At 36.2% G+C, this 17,265-nt stretch overlaps 1 protein-coding gene across 1 annotated transcript in view; it reads left to right on the forward strand.

The window, feature by feature from the left end:
• Positions 1-17,265, forward strand: part of LOC123531477 (serine/threonine-protein kinase OSR1-like) — a 170,802-nt gene that overhangs the window by 68,532 nt on the left and 85,005 nt on the right. The window contains exons 5-8 of the mRNA XM_053518113.1: positions 5,992-6,047; positions 7,935-8,044; positions 11,989-12,090; positions 15,677-15,810. Coding sequence (XP_053374088.1) covers positions 5,992-6,047; positions 7,935-8,044; positions 11,989-12,090; positions 15,677-15,810 — 402 coding nt within the window. The remainder of the gene's footprint in view (positions 1-5,991; positions 6,048-7,934; positions 8,045-11,988; positions 12,091-15,676; positions 15,811-17,265) is intronic.

The raw sequence follows: 17,265 nt of genomic DNA on the forward strand, positions 1-17,265 counted from the left end.
AGGATCTCTTTTGTAACTTCAGAGTTATTGCTCTTTAATTGTTTAAAAATCCACATATTTGTACATAAATTAAGGAGTTGGTAGAATTTCGTTAAATTTCTTTCATTTTTTCCATGAACATTTATTGTCAACATGTGAAGTTGTGTACCCACACCGGGTCACCCCCACCACCCTGGTCACCCTCCCCTGCCCCACCCCTCATCCCACACAATTTAAAAAAAAAAAATCTTTTTTTTTTTAGCTCACCAGAGCCAAAGGCTCAGGGTCAGCTATTCTGATCAGTCACTGTCTGTCGTCCGTAAACTTTTACTTTAAACGACATCTCCTCATAAACCGCTAGGCCAATTTCATCCAAACTTCACAGGAATGTTCCTTTGGTGAAGCTCTACAAAAATTGTTCAAAGAATTGAATTCCATGCAGAACTCTGGTTGCCATGGCAACAGAAAGGAAAAACTTTAAAAATCTTCTTCTCAAAAACCAGAAGCTCTAGAGCTTAGATATTTGGTGTGAAGAATTGCCTAGTGGACCTCTACCAAATTTGTTCAAATCATGACCCGGGGGTCAAAATTGACCCCGCCCCAGGGGTCACTTGATTTTACATTATAGGAAAATCTTTAAAAAATCTTCTTCTCAAAAACCAGAAGCCCTAGAGCTTAGATGTTTGACATGTAACATTGCCTAATGGACCTCTACTTAAGTTGTTCAAATTATGACCCCGGGGTCAAAATTGACCCCGCCCCAGGGGTCACTTGATTTTACATAGGAAAATCTTCAAAAATTTTCTAAAAATAAACCAGAAGGCCTAGAGGTTAGATATTTCACGTGTTGCATTGCCTAATAGACCTCTACAAAATTTGTTCAAATCATGACCTCCGGGGCCAAATTGACCCTGCCCCATGGGGTTACTTGATTGTACATAGAAAAATCTTCAAAATTTTCTAAAAATAAACCAGAAGGCCTAGAGCTTAGATATTTGACTTGTAGCATTGCCTAATGGACCTCTACAAAATTTGTTCAAACATGACCCCCGGGGTCAAAATTGACCCTGCCCCAGGGGTCACTTGGTTTTACATAGGAAAATCTTCAAAAATTTTCTAAAAATAAACCAGAAGGCCTACAGCTTAGATATTCCATGTGTAGCATTGCCTAGTGGACCTCTACAAACTTTGTTCAAATCATGACCCCCGGGGTCAAAATTGACCCCGCCCCGGGGGTCACTTGATTTTACATAGGAAAATCTTCAAAAATTTTCTAAAAATAAACCAGAAGGCCTAGATCTTAGATATTTGACATGTAGCATTGCCTAGTAGACTTCTACAAAAAAAATTCAAATTGACTCCGCCTCATGGGGTTACTTGATTGTACGTAGAAAAATCTTCAAAATTTTCTAAAAATAAACCAGAAGGCCTAGAGCTTAGATATTTGACATGTAGCATTGCCTAGTGGACCTCTACAAAAGTTGTTCAAATCTTGACCCCCCCCCAGGGTCAAATTGACTCAGCCCCAGGGGTTACTTGATTGTACATAGGGAAATCTTCATAAATTTGCTAAAAATAAACCAGAAGGCCTAGATCTTAGATATTTGATATGTTACATTGCCTAGTAGACTTCTACAGACTTTGTTCAAATCATGACCCCCGTGATAAAATTGGCCCCGCCCCAGGGGTTACTTGATTGTACGTCAGAAAATCTTCAAAAAAAATTCTAAAAATCAACAGTTTGACTTTTGAAACATGTAGCTAATATTACTCTGGTGAGCGATCGAGGGTCATCATGACCCTCTTGTTTAAACAAACTTCCATAAATATTTATCAACAAGCATAGTTGTACCCTCTCCCTACCGCGCTCCTCCACCCAGTCACCCCAACCGACCCTATCATGCACCCCACCCCAACAATTATCAACATGTGAAGTTGTAACGTCATTCGTTTTCTGTTAAAATGATCCTGACTAATGAAATTATTTGCTTCTTAGTAACATCCTCAACTTTTTGCCAGATATATTTCTTTGTCATTCTTTACCACAAACCCATTCGGTGAGGGATACCAATTCATGGAATTTGCTTGTTAAAACTTTAAACCTTTTTTATTTTATTGAAAGTCATTTAACATTTATTTTTCTGTATTAAGTTTTTGTGATCACAGTGAATTATTAAGTTCAATAGTATGCAGTAAAATATTTAGGGATGGTTGGAAAGCATGGGCAAAGATTGTTGAAATATCTAAATTTCTGTCAAAACTTTAAGGTATAAACTTTCTTTCTGAAAGAACAAAATAAGAAAAATTGGTATGTGTTGTTATGTAATATGTAACCTGGGTATGCACTTTTATAACTATTGACAAAACTAAAATAAGCAATTACCTTATAAATCAGTTCATACTGGACCAAGTTTCCTAAATAGAGTGTCCAGAAAATCACTTTTTATCCCTTGCCAAAAGAAGTAATATGTTTTTTAGCAGTGTCTGTCTGTCTTTCCATCCATCTGAAACCACATATAACATGGTTTAGAATATTTAAAGAAAACATGATAGAAATGTTAACTGCTATAGGGAAATGTGGCCTGTCATTCAGCAGAACATTATTTATTTGTTACAGCAGACTATTATTTATTTGTTACAGCAGAACATTATTTATTTGTTACAGCAGAATATTATTTATTTGTTACAGCAGAATATTATTTATTTTATTTATTTGTTACAGCAGAATATTATTTATTTGTTACAGCAGAACATTATTTATTTGTTACAGCAGAATATTATTTATTTGTTACAGCAGAACATTATTTATTTGTAAGCAGAACAATATTTATTTGTTACAGCAGAATATTATTTATTTGTTACAGCAGAATATTATTTATTTTATTTATTTGTTACAGCAGAACATTATTTATTTGTTACAGCAGAATATTATTTATTTGTTACAGCAGAACATTATTTATTTGTTACAGCAGAATATTATTTATTTGTTACAGCAGAACATTATTTATTTGTAAGCAGAACAATATTTATTTGTTACAGCAGAATATTATTTATTTGTTACAGCAGAATATTATTTATTTATTTATTTGAAATGGACAAAGCCAAATATATTTCCTTTTCTATACAGCATAACATTCTGTATCTTACATGGCTGGAACAATATATTTTTTTCTTTTCATGCAGCAGACCATTTTGTTTTTAATATGGCAAAAACTATATATATGTCATTTTTCATGCAGCAGAAAATTCTGTAATTAAAATTGCCAAAGGAGACATATTTTCTTTTTCATACAACAGAACATTCTGTATTTTACATGTCAGACCAGATATATTTCCTTTTTCTTACAGCAGAGCATTTTGTATATTACTTGGCACAAATAAGACATATTTCCATTTTTAGCTCCACTGTTCAAAAAATAGTAGAGCTATTGGACTCGCCCATGCATCGGCATCGGCGTCCGCTTCAGCGTCGGCATCCTGATTTGGTTAAGCTTTTGGTATATAAGCTGGTATCTCAGTAACCACTTGTGTGAATGGATTGAAACTTCACACACTTGTTCACTGTCATGATCTGACATACACTAAGCAGGTCCCATAACTCTACCTTTTTTTTTTTTTTTTTTTTTTCAAAATTATGCCCCTTTTTCCACTTAGCCTTTTTAGCTCACTTTTCACGAAGTGACAAGGGTAGCTATTGTGACCGCTTGATGTCCATCGTGCGTCAACAATTTCTAAAAACATCTTCTTCTTGAAAACCACTGGGCAGAATTACACCAAACTTCACAGGAATGATCCTTGGGTGGCCCCCTTTCAAATTGTTCAAAGAATTGAATTCCGTGCAGAACTCTGGTTTCCATGGCAACCGAAAGGAAAAACTTAAAAAATCTTTTTGTCCAAAACCACAGGGCCTAGGGCTTTGATATCTGGTGTGTAGCATCATCTAGTAGTCCTCTTCCAAAATTATACAAATTATCTCCCTGTGGTCAAATATGGCCCCGTCCCGGGGGTCAAATGGTTTATATAGACTTATATAGGGAAAACTTTGAAAATCTTCTTGTACAAAACCACATGGCCTAGGGCTTTGATATTTGGTATGTAGCATCATCTAGTGGTCCTCTACCAAGATTTTTCAAATTACTCCCCTAGGGTCAAATGTGGCCCCGCCCCGGGGGTCCCAAGTTTTACATAGACTTATATAGGGAAAAAGGTTTAAAAATCTTTTTGTTTGAAACCACAACACTTAGACCTTTGATATTTGGTTTGTAGCATTGTCTTATGGTCCTCAACCAAAATTGTTCAAATTGTACCCCTTGGGTGAAAAGAGGCCCTGCCCTTGGGGTCCCAAGTTTTATATAGACTTATATAGGAAAAAGCTTTAAAAACCTTCTTGTCTGAAACCATACGACCTATGCTTTTGATGTTTGGTATGATGATTGTCTAGTAGTCCTCTACCAAAATTGTTCAAATTATGCCCCTGGGGTTAAAAGAGGCCCAGCCCTGGGGTCACTTAGTTATTATGTGAGTTATATAGGAAAAATACTTAAAAAATCATCTGATCCTATTTCCAAGACTGTTTAATTATAATTAACTGATGACCCCAAGTAATATGATGTCACTTGACTGTGACCTTGACCTTCTGACCTACTTTCTTGTTTTTTAAGATACAGCCTTGAAATTTTGATGACTTACACAGTTTTGCACACAAATCGTAAAACTGAATTTCATTGACCATAAATGTGACCTACTGACTTTCTTAATATTTTATCATCAGATTGACATTTGAAACATGTAGCTCATATTACTCAGGTGAGCGATCCAGGGTCATCATGACCCTCTTGTTTGGTTAAGGTTTTGTATGTAAGCTGGTATCGCAGTACTCACTAATGGGAATGGATTGAAACTTCACAAACTTGTCCACTGTCATAAGCTGATATACACTGTGCAGGTTCCATAACCCTGTTTTGCATTTTTACAAGAGTATTCCCCATTTTCGACTTTTTTCTTCATTCAATTGACAAGGCTGTTGAATAGTTGAGCATTGCTGTCCTACGACAGCTCTTGTTGACTTTTGTATTGATTCAATTGACAAGGCTGTTGAATAGTCGAGCGTTGCTGTCCTCCCGACAGCTCTTGTTAAACAGTGACATGTTCTGTATTTTTCATGGCTGAAATGAGATCTATGTCTTTTTTCATACAGCGGGACATTCCATATTTATAACATGGCCAAACAAGGCATATTTCCCTTTTTTCATATTGTAGAACATTCTTATTTTACAAGGTTAAGATTAGACCTGTTTTCCTTTTCATACAGCATCACATATTTCCTTTCTTTATGTAGCAGAACATTCTGTAATTAACATGGTTAAAATGTGACATATTTCCTTTCTTTATATAGCAAAACATTCTGTAATTAACATGGTTAAAATGTGACATATTTCCTTTCTTTATATAGCAAAACATTCTGTAATTAACATGGTTAAAATGTGACATATTTCCTTTCTTTATATAGCAAAACATTAGCAAAACATTCTGTAATTAACATGGTTAAAATGTGACATATTTCCTTTCTTTATATAGCAGAACATTCTGTAATTAACATGGTTAAAATGTAACATATTTCCTTCTTTATATAGCAGAACATTCTGTAATTAACATGCTTAAAATGTGACATATTTCCTTTCTTTATATAGCAGAACATTCTGTAATTAACATGCTTAAAATGTGACATATTTCCTTTCTTTATATAGCAGAACATTCTGTAATTAACATGGTTAAAATGTGACATATTTCCTTTCTTTATATAGCAAAACATTCTGTAATTAACATGGTTACTTTCTTTATATAGCAGAACATTCTGTAATTAACATGGTTAAAATGTGACATATTTCCTTTTTCATACAGCAGAACATTCTGTCCTTTACATGATGGCTAACATGAGACGTATTTCCTGTGTCATACAGCAGAATATCTGTAATTTAAATGGCTAAACCCAAGACTTATTTTGTTTTTCAGAGACATCAAAGCAGGAAATGTTTTAATTGGAAGAGATGGGTCTGTATTTATTGCAGGTAAGTAATGATAACATCTGTCACAGTATTTACTGATTGATCCCTGTTACTGGGAACTGTGGCCCTGCAAGATTCAGGGAAATTGCTTCAGGAACACTTCATGAGTTATGGCCCGTAGTACTTATATAATGTTTACTATATGGGGTTCTGCTATGCAACTTTAATGGTACTTTAGGGTCCATTTTTGCTTTTGGATATTGAGACTGTGCTTATTACATATATACCTTTCTTGGAAACTTATAAGAAGTCAAGGTCAATGCTACTAAAATGTTGTTTCTGCAAAGGAATAGGTTATTTGGATCAAACTATGAATTTAGGAAGCCTGCATGGAGGCCATAGTTTTAGATGGGTTTTTTAGGCCTTCTGACGCTCCAACTTTTTCCTATTTTTTTAAATGCCTCATACTTTTTCCTACTTTTTGATGAAAACCTCCTACTTCTACTTTTTTGCTTTACATAAAAAAGGAAAAAGTAAACTGCCTTTTCATTAATTATATTAATTTTGCAGATCATGGACTTTTGATGTGTTGCTGGCAGTTTCTGGAGCCATTTGGTGCCTCCTGCAATACATTGCCGCATATCAAGGCTGACAGGCACACTAATTCAAGCACAGAAACTGCCAGAAAGACATCTGGGGTCATCATTTGGTTGCAAGTGTAGGTCAGTAGTAACAGCTATTAAGGTAAGCATTGCAAATTTTATGTTGATAACCTCCTAGTTTTCCTACTTTTTTGTCTGCATACTTGTTTTTTCCTACTTTTTTGTTTAGGGACCTCCTACTTTTTTGCAAGGCCATGCTGGAAGACCTGTATTTTGGGTTGCTTGTGTCAAGGTCAGGATCATTGTTAATGGAAAAAAAATGGTTTTCTCTTAATAACTTCAGATAGGATAGAAAAATAGTATTGGATCATTAATTTAGTAAGGAAAGAGCAGCTTTCAAAGAGACTGAAATTCAATTGCATTTAAGTGCTTTTCATAGGCAGATAATGCTTCTTTAAGGGTGACACGTTTAATCTGTTCAGCAGGGGATACTAGTTCACTTAATTTTCTAGTAAAGCTTAAAATAGACCTTGCCATATTTACGAGTGGTGTGTGTTTTATACACTGTGTTGTCAACAATATGGAAGTCAGAAGAAAACCATGTATCTTTGTACACAAAAAAAGCAGTAATATAACAAAAATCCCATTGCAAATTATTAGTCCTGTACTGTTGGAACACCAGAGGGGACTATAGAAATGCCCTCCTTCCATCTGTCCTTCCGCAAATCTGGATCCTGCAATTACTTGAAAAGTATTCATGCTAGGTTCATAAAATTTGGTTATGTGAATAGAGTGCAATATGTAGATTAAGCATGTACATGACTTATCCTTGTAGGTTAAAGGTCAAGGTCACTATTGAAGGTCATGTAAAAATTGTTTCCACTCAATAACTTTTCTATATGCATTGGTGGATTATCTTAGTGCTACACACAAACATTCCTCATGATGAGACATTGTGTCAACACATGATCTATGCTTGCGACAGGTCACTGTTTAAGGTTAAGTAAAAATTTGTTTTTGCTGCATAACTTTTAATTGCATTGAAGGATTTTTTATAACTACACAGAAATGTTCCCCATTATTAGACTATGTGTTGCTCACAGGACCGATGGTTGTCTGTCAAAGGTCAGTGTTCTCTGAGTGGTGATTTGACTTATGATAATTAGTTTACTATTATTTATTCTCCATCTGATTGTCATGAAAAAGTTGTCAGTTACTTACGGAAAACAAAAATCCACGGAATCCACCAAGTCTGATCAGTGACTGACTACACTTTGTTTATGAAATACTTGTGAGAAATGGTGTTAAACTTAACAAAATCCTTCAGATTAAACACTGTATGTTTCAGATTTTGGTGTGTCAGCCTGGCTAGCAACTGGGAAAGACCAAACCAGGGATGCGGTCCGACACACTTTTGTTGGTACCCCATGTTGGATGGCACCAGAAGTCATGGAACAGGTAAAAATAGTTTGTTTTATCTTCTATATATTCATATTGAAACCAAGAATGTACTGAATAGTTTTGACAGGCTGAGGAGGTTTAATATCTAATCTATAAAGTGAAAAATTAAACCCAAATGAGAAGTAACTTCAGTTTGAGTACAGAAAATATAGTACATAGCATCTGTTAACCATTTTCTTTATACAAAACCTTTTTCCAAAACATATGGGTGGAGTTGATGTTGATTACAGAAAAGGAAAAACTTTGTCATTGAGAATGTTTTTTAAAAAAAAAGAAAGAATATAATGGTGTTAACACAAGGCTGTTTTTGTCCATCTGCATAATGGTTTTAGAACAGACTGTTTACATCCATCCAGAATTATAAGTCAATCTGCATAATGGGGTAAACACATATGTTTATATCAAGCTGCATGATGATGTAAGAACAGACTGTTTATGTCAGTCTGCAAAAGAGTTATTAACCAATTTGCATAATGGTGTGAACACAGACTATTTATGTTAATCTGCAAAATGGTTTAAGATCAGACTGTTTATGTCAATCTGCATAATGCTGTAAACACAGAATGTTTATGTCACATAATATTGTAGAACAGACTGTTTTATGTCAATCTGCATAATGCTGTTAACACAGAATGTTTATGTCACATAATATTATAGAACAGACTGTTTTATGTCAATCTGCATAATGCTGTAGACACGGAATGTTCATGTCACATAATATTGTAGAACAGACTGTTTTATGTCAATCTGCATATTGCTGTAAACGCAGAATGTTTATGTCACATAATATTGTAGAACAGACTGTTTTATATCAATCTGCATATTGCTGTAAACACAGAATTTAGTAGTCAAGCCACATAATGATGTGAACACAGACTATTTATGATAATCTGCATAATATTGTAGAAAAGACTTTTTATGTCAATCTGCATAATGTTGATGTAGTACTAGAGATCAATCATTGAACACAAATAGTAATCCTACCTGCATTTACCAATACACATGTATGACACAAGTTAAAAGGAACAATGAAGTAACTGTATGGTTAAAAACTTTATTGTTATGTCACTTTTCATGGTAAATACTGAAGAGCTTTTTCTTGTTTTTAGCTCGACTATTCATAGAATAGTAGAGCTATTGGACTCGCCCATGCGTCGGCGTCCGCGTCCGCGTCCCGATTTGGTTAAGTTTTTGTATGTAAGCTGGTATCTCAGCAACCACTTGTGGGAATGGATTGAAACTTCACACACTTATTCACTGTGATAAACTGACCTACATTGCACAGGTTCCATAACTCTATTATGCTTTTTTACAAAATTATGCCCCTTTTTCGACTTAGAAAATTTTGGTTAAGGTTTTGTATGTAAGCTGGTATCTCAGTAACCACTTGTGGGAATGGATTGAAACTTCACAAACTTATTTACTGTGATAAACTGACTTACATTGCACAGGTTCCATAACTCTATTTTGCTTTTTTACAAAATTATGCCCCTTTTTCGACTTAGAATTTTTTGGTTAAGGTTTTGTATGTAAGCTGGTATCTCAGTACTCACTAATTGGAATGGATTGAAACTTCACACACTTGTTCACTGTCATGATCTGACATGCACAAAGCAGGTCCCATAACTTTATTTTGCTTTTTTTCAAAATTATGCCCCTTTTTCAACATAGAAATTTTTGGTTAAGTTTTTGTATGTAAGCTGGTATCTCAGTATCCACTAATAGGAAAGGATTGAAATTGCACACACTTGTTCACTGTCATGATATGACATGCAATGCAAAGGGTCAATAACTCAACTTCGCATTTTACAAAATTATGCCCCTTTTTCGACTTAGGAGTTTTTGGTTAAATTCCTATTATGTAAGCTGGTATCTTAGTACCCACTAATGGGAATGGATTGAAACTTCACACACTTGTCCACTGTCCTGAGCTGATAAGCACTATGCAGGTTCCATAACCCTGTTTTGCTTTTTTACTAAATTATGTCCCTTTTTCGACTCGTATTCATTCAATCAACAAGGCTGTTGAATAGTCGAGCGTTGCTGTCCTCCGACAGCTCTTGTTATATAAGGTGGTACATAATATTGTAAACAATATTGTACAAATAGCATTATAACTAAATTTCAGCTTAATTAGTGGATCAGATTTTATTTTGTTAGACTTTAAACATTTTCTGTTGTCATACAATATGCATCTGACAACTTAACTGGTCTTAAATGTTATATTTAAGCAGTCTGTGTGAATTTTTAGCTCACCAGAGCCAAAGGCTGAAGGTGAGCTTTTGTGACAGCTTGATGTCCGTTGTCAGTCGTGCATCATCCGTCACCCTCCTTCAATAATTTCTAAAAAATCTTCTTCTTCAAAACTACTGGGCATACTTACACCAAACTTCACAGAAATGATCCTTGGATGGCCGCCTCTCAAAATTGCTCAAAAATTAAAATCCATTCAGAACTGTGGTTGCCATGGCAACCGAAAGGAAAATCTTTAAAAATCTTCTCAGAAACTGTTAGCCAGATTTCCAGATTTCAAAAATATTTTGTAGAAATTATCTCTAGGTGACCCTGTACCAAAATTGCTGAAGCCGTTCTTTTTCGGTAAAAAACATGGTCGCAAAGGGGGCGGGGCTTATTTTCCCTCTATGACTATATTGTAAATTTAAAAAAATCATCTTCTCTGAAACCAGAAGACCTAGAGCTTAGATATTTGGTATGTGGCATTGTCTAATGGACTATTACCAAGGTTGTTCAAGTTATGATCCCAGGGTCAATATTGACCCTGCCCCATGGTCCCATGAAGTTACATAGAGTTCTGTAGGAAAAACATGAAAAAATGTTCTTTTCTGAAACCAAGAGACACAGAGCTTAGACATTTTACATGTGGCATTGTCTAGTGGTCCTTTGCTAAGAATGTTCAAATCTTGACCCAGGGTCCATTTAAAGACCCACCCCAGGGTCACTTAGTTTTTATATGAGTTATATAGGAAAAAATACTACAAAAATTATCTGATCATATTTCCTGGACTGTTCAGTTATAATTACCTGATGACCACAAGTAATTAGGGGTTACTTGACTGTGACCTTGACCTACTGACCTACTTTCTTGTTTTTTAAGATACAGCCTTGAAATTTGATTGACATACAGTTTTGCACACCGATCTTAAAACTGACTTTCAGTGACCATGAATGTGACCTACTGACCTACTTTCTTAATATTTTAGCATTAGTTTGACATTTGAAACATGTTCACACAACTGGGAAAAGATTTCGATGCTTACTTATATTTGACTTTCTTACCTGATCTCTTATACTTGTCTATGTAGCTCATATTACTCAGGTGAGCGATCCAGGTCATCATGACCCAATTGTTTAATTGTTTTTTCATAACTTTAAATTTTAGATACTATCTCTACATAATGGTTTAAATGCAGAATGTTTATGTCAATCTGCATAATTTTTTAAACATAGAATGTTTATGTCAATCAACATAATGGTGTAAATGTAGTTACATGTATTTGTGTTGTTCTGCATAATGGTTTAAACACAGAATGTTTATGTCAATCGACATAATGGCATAAATACAGACTATTTATGTCAATCATGACTCTGCATAACAGTGTAAATGCATTGACTGGTTATGTCAATCAGTGTAAACAGAGACTGTTTATGACATTTAATAGTACGGTATGCAATTGTAGGTTAGCTGATTTGTGAGGGTGTAATGATGTGAGTTGATATAACATTTAAAAAAAAAACAAAAGTTAATCTCAAATTATTTATGTTAATTTTGTTGCTGTCATGCAATGTAATGTCTTATCAGTTATGATCATGTAACTCTTGTAAGTTTGCTCTGAATTAATTCACTTGAACTTCACAGTATTACCTCGAATCATCAAACATTTTATCAATTTTTAAGCTGTCTATGTTTGTCTTTGTTGCAGGTGACAGGGTATGATTTTAAAGCAGATATCTGGAGTTTAGGAATTACTGCCATAGAATTAGCAACGGGTACAGCACCATATCACAAATATCCTCCAATGAAGGTAGGAAGGTAGCAGTATCATGAATCTGTAGTTGTATTTGCTTGTGTATGCTGGTATATAGTACCAAATGTCCGGAGAGTGTTGACAGTTTGAGTTAGAAATCAGCAGCCGGTGCTAGAGGTGACTGGTCAGTCTCTGTCGGATATGATGAGTGTGAAATGGTATCTTTCTAAAGCTAGAGGTGTTGTTCTCCTTATACATTGTTCTGTTGGGTTAGAAATTGTATCTCTGTAATGCTGGAGTTGTCATTGGAATGTAAAGTTTGAAATGGTATCTTCATAATGTTAGACATGAGGTGCTCAGTCCCTATTTGAATGTTAAGTTTGAAATGGTATGATTTGGCTGGGTGTGAGCCGTGAAGGATGTGCTTTCTTGTTGGTTAGACATCTTCACTAAACATGTGACAAAAGTATGATATAGAATAGAAAATCAATGAGATCATGCATGGTGATGTAGAGACAGAAAATAACATAAATATAAGATGTATCAGGAAATACTTCTGGATCCATGAGCACTTTACACCTGGTAGGGATCAATATTTCCAGATAGAATGGGAATACTCAGTCACTTCATTTAACTGTTACGTATTTGAATGTTAAGTTTGAAATGGTATCTTCCTAATGCTAGATGCTCATCCCCATTGGAATGTACAGTTTGAAATGGTATATTCCTAATGCTTGAGGTCCTCAGCCCCAATTGGAATGTAAAGTTTGAAATGGTATCTTCCTAGTGCTTAAGGTGCTCAGTCCCCATTGGAATGTAAAGTTTGAAATGGTGTCTTCCTAGTGCTAGTGCTGAAGGTGCTCAGTCCCCATTGGAATGTACAGTTTGAAATGGTATCTTTCTAGTGTTGAAGGTGCTCAGTCTCCATTGGAATGTAAAGTTTGAAATGGTATATTCCTAATGCTGGAGGTGCCCAGTCCCCATTGGAATGTACAGTTTGAAATGGTATCTTCCTAATGCTTGAGGTGCTCAGTCCCCATTGAAATGTACAGTTTGAAATGGTATCTTCCTAATGCTTGAGGTGCTCAGTCCCCATTGGAATGTACAGTTTGAAATGGTATCTTCCTAGTGTTGAAGGTGCTCAGTCTCCATTGGATTGTACAGTTTGAAATGGTATATTCCTAATGCTGAAGGTGCTCAGTCCCCATTGGAATGTACAGTTTGAAATGGTATCTTCCTAGTGTTGAAGGTGCTCAGTCTCCATTGGAATGTAAAGTTTAAAAAAAGTATCTTCCTAATGCTTGAGGTGCTCAGTCCCCATTGGAATGTACAGTTTGAAATGGTATATTCCTAATGCTTGAGGTGCTCAGTCCCCATTGGAATGTAAAGTTTGAAATGGTATCTTCCTAATGCTTGAGGTGCTCAGTCCCCATTGGAATGTACAGTTTGAAATGGTATATTCCTAATGCTTGAGGTGCTCAGTCCCCATTGGAATGTAAAGTTTGAAATGGTATCTTCCTAGTGTTGAAGGTGCTCAGTCTCCATTGGAATGTAAAGTTTGAAATGGTATCTTCCTAATGCTTGAGGTGCTCAGTTCCCATTGGAATGTACAGTTTGAAATAGTATCTTCCTAGTGTTGAAGGTGCTCAGTCCCCATTGGAATGTACAGTTTGAAATGGTATCTTTCTAGTGTTGAAGGAGCTCAGTCTCCATTGGAATGTAAAGTTTGAAATGATATATTTTAATGCTTGAGGTGCTCAGTCCCCATTGGAATGTACAGTTTGAAATGGTATCTTCCTAATGATTGAGGTGCTCAGTCCACATTGGAATGTACAGTTTGAAATGGTATCTTCCTAGTGTTGAAGGTGCTAAGTCTCCATTTGAATGTACAGTTTGAAATGGTATATTCCTAATGCTTGAGGTGCTCAGTCCCCATTGGAATGTACAGTTTGAAATGGTATCTTCCTAGTGTTGAAGGTGCTCAGTCTCCATTGGAATGTAAAGTTTGAAATGGTATCTTCCTAATGCTTGAGGTGCTCAGTCCCCATTGGAATGTACAGTTTGAAATGGTATATTCCTAATGCTTGAGGTACTCAGTCCCCATTGGAATGTAAAGTTTGAAATGGTATCTTCCTAGTGTTGAAGGTGCTCAGTCTCCATTGGAATGTAAAGTTTGAAATGGTATCTTCCTAATGCTTGAGGTGCTCAGTCCCCATTGGAATGTACAGTTTGAAATAGTATCTTCCTAGTGTTGAAGGTGCTCAGTCTCCATTGGAATGTAAAGTTTGAAATGGTATATTCCTAATGCTTGAGGTGCTCAGTCCCCATTGGAATGTACAGTTTGAAATAGTATCTTCCTAGTGTTGAAGGTGCTCAGTCCGCATTGGAATGTACAGTTTGAAATAGTATCTTCCTAGTGTTGAAAGTGCTCAGCCCCCATTGGAATATACAGTTTGAAATGGTATATTCCTAATGCTTGAGGTGCTCAGTCCCCATTGGAATGTACAGTTTGAAATAGTATCTTCCTAGTGTTGAAGGTGCTCAGTCTCCATTGGAATGTAAAGTTTGAAATGGTATCTTCCTAATGCTTGAGGTGCTCAGTCCCCATTGGAATGTAAAGTTTGAAATGGTATCTTCCTAATGCTTGAGGTGCTCAGTCCCCATTGGATTGTACAGTTTGAAATGGTATCTTTGTAGTGTTGAAAGTGCTCAGTCCCTTTTGGAATGTACAGTTTGAAATGGTATATTCCTAATGCTGAAGGTGCTCAGCCCTCATTGGAATGTGCAGTTTGAAATGGTATATTCCTAATGCTTGAGGTGCTCAGTCCCCATTGGAATGTACAGTTTGAAATGGTATATTCCTAATGCTTGAGGTGCTCAGTCCCCATTGGAATGTAAAGTTTGAAATAGTATATTCCTAATGCTGAAGGTGCTCAGGCCCCATTGGAATTTGCAGTTTGAAATGGTATCTTCCTAGTGTTGAAGGTGCTCAGTCTCCATTGGAATGTAAAGTTTGAATAGTATATTCCTAATGCTGAAGGTGCTCAGCCCCCATTGGAATGTACAGTTTGAAATGGTATCTTCCTAGTGTTGAAGGTGCTCAGTCCCCATTGGAATGTACAGTTTGAAATGGTATATTCATAATGCTTGAGGTGCTCAGTCCCCATTGGAATGTACAGTTTAAAATGGTATGTTCCTAATGCTTGAGGTGCTCAGTCCCCATTGCAATGTACAGTTTAAAATGGTATATTCCTAATGCTGAAGGTGCTCAGCCCCCATTGGAATGTACAGTTTGAAATGGTATATTCCTAATGCTCGAGGTGCTCAGTCCCCATTGGAATGTAAAGTTTGAAATTATACCTAATGCTAGAGTAGTAGAGGAATTCATTTCCTGAAGGTTCATTGTTTTCACAAAAGTCAAATTCTGTGAGACCAGATGTAACGTGAAAACAACAACAAATAGTATAGTATTTTATAGAGCATTTGCAAGTCAGTCATTATAGCCTGTCAATCTACACCTGATTAGTATATGCTGCCCATATTAGGAAAAAACTGCAAAAATCTAAAATGTTTTTAAGTAGAATGCATATTTCCTCTTCCCCCCCATCCAAAGACAAAAAGACATTTTTACTTGTTTTTGCAGGTTTTAATGTTGACATTACAAAATGATCCCCCATCATTAGATGCTGGGGCTGAAGATAAAGACCAGTATAAAAACTACAGTAAAGTGTTCAGAAAGTTTGTCTCTGATTGTTTGAAAAAGGAACCTGAAAAAAGGTGAGTGTAGTTATGCTTTAAATTGCAGGTTAGTGACAACTCTAAGGAAACAGTTTACTTACTAGGTAAAATTGCATGATTACTAAACTTTGAGTTGTAATTTTGATTCATAGTCCAGTTTTTCTTTGACATGTTTGATGACTTACTGTCTTTGCTCTTGCCGACGGTCTGTCCATTTTTGGCTGGACTGCATTTTGTCTCATTAAACCCCTTACATTTTTGCACACACACTCAGCAGAAACAAAATTAAAATTTATTGTCTTCCGTATTTTATTTTCTCAATGGCGGTTTTTAGCTCTACTGTAACGAAGTATATGGAGAGCTATCCTACTCACCCGGCGTTGGCGTCCTTCCGCGTCCCCACCTTGGTTAAAGTTTTTTTTACACTTTCTCTTTTTTCTCCTTATCTCTGTAATTACTTGATGGATTTGTTTCAAACTTCAAATAGTTATTCCTCATCATCACACACATCATATGGCACAAGGGCCATAATTCTTACACCAATATTTCATGAATTATCCCCCTTTTTACTTAGCATTTCAGGTAAAAGTTTGGTGCACTTTCACTCTATTTCAGTTATTACTCGGTAGCCTAGTGGTAGAGCGTCTGCTTCGAGTGCGGAAGGTCGTAGGTTCGATCCCCGGCCGCGTCATACCAAAGACGTAAAAAATGGTACAAGTAGCTTCCTCACTTGGCGCTCAGCATAAAGAGGATAGTGCTAGGACTGGTCAGCCCGGTGTCAGTATAATGTGACTGGGTGGGGTATCAAGCCACGTGTCTGCGGCATGATATTCCAGTGAGGCAGCACTATAAAGTTGGGCATTGTGTTCACAGCTGCAAGTAGACACAGTCGTTAATATGACTGAAAAATTGTTGAAAAAGACGTTAAACCCGAACACACACACACACACACAGAGTTATTATGTCTCCCACCACACAGTGCTGTGGGAGACATATTGATTTACTCCAGTCTGTGTCTGTCTGTCTGTCTGTCACAAAGCTTGTCTGCACTCTAAGTCAAACATTTCTCATCCGATCTTCACCAAACTTGAACAAAATGTGTTTGACCATAAGACCTCGGCCAAGATCAATAACTCGCCAGATTGGTCCAGGCATATTTGAGTTACGGCCCTTGAATTACCAAATCTCGGCCTTTTTACTCTTGTCGGCACTCTAAGTCAAACATTTCTCATCCGATCTTCACCAAACTTGAACAAAATGTGTTTGACCATGAGACCTCAGCCAAATTTGATAACTAGCCAAATCGGTCCAGACATTTTAGAGTTACAGCCCTTGAATTACCAAAATATCGGCCTTTTACTCTTGTCTGCACTCTAAGTTGAACATTTCTCATCTGATCTTCACAAAACTTAAACAAAATGTGTTAGGCCATAAGACCATAGCCAAGTTTGATAACTAGCCAAATCGGTTCAGGCATTTTGGAGTTACAGCCCT

The sequence above is a fragment of the Mercenaria mercenaria genome, chromosome 11 (genome assembly GCF_021730395.1).
Source record: "Mercenaria mercenaria strain notata chromosome 11, MADL_Memer_1, whole genome shotgun sequence".
In the NCBI taxonomy this organism is placed as follows: domain Eukaryota; kingdom Metazoa; phylum Mollusca; class Bivalvia; order Venerida; family Veneridae; genus Mercenaria; species Mercenaria mercenaria.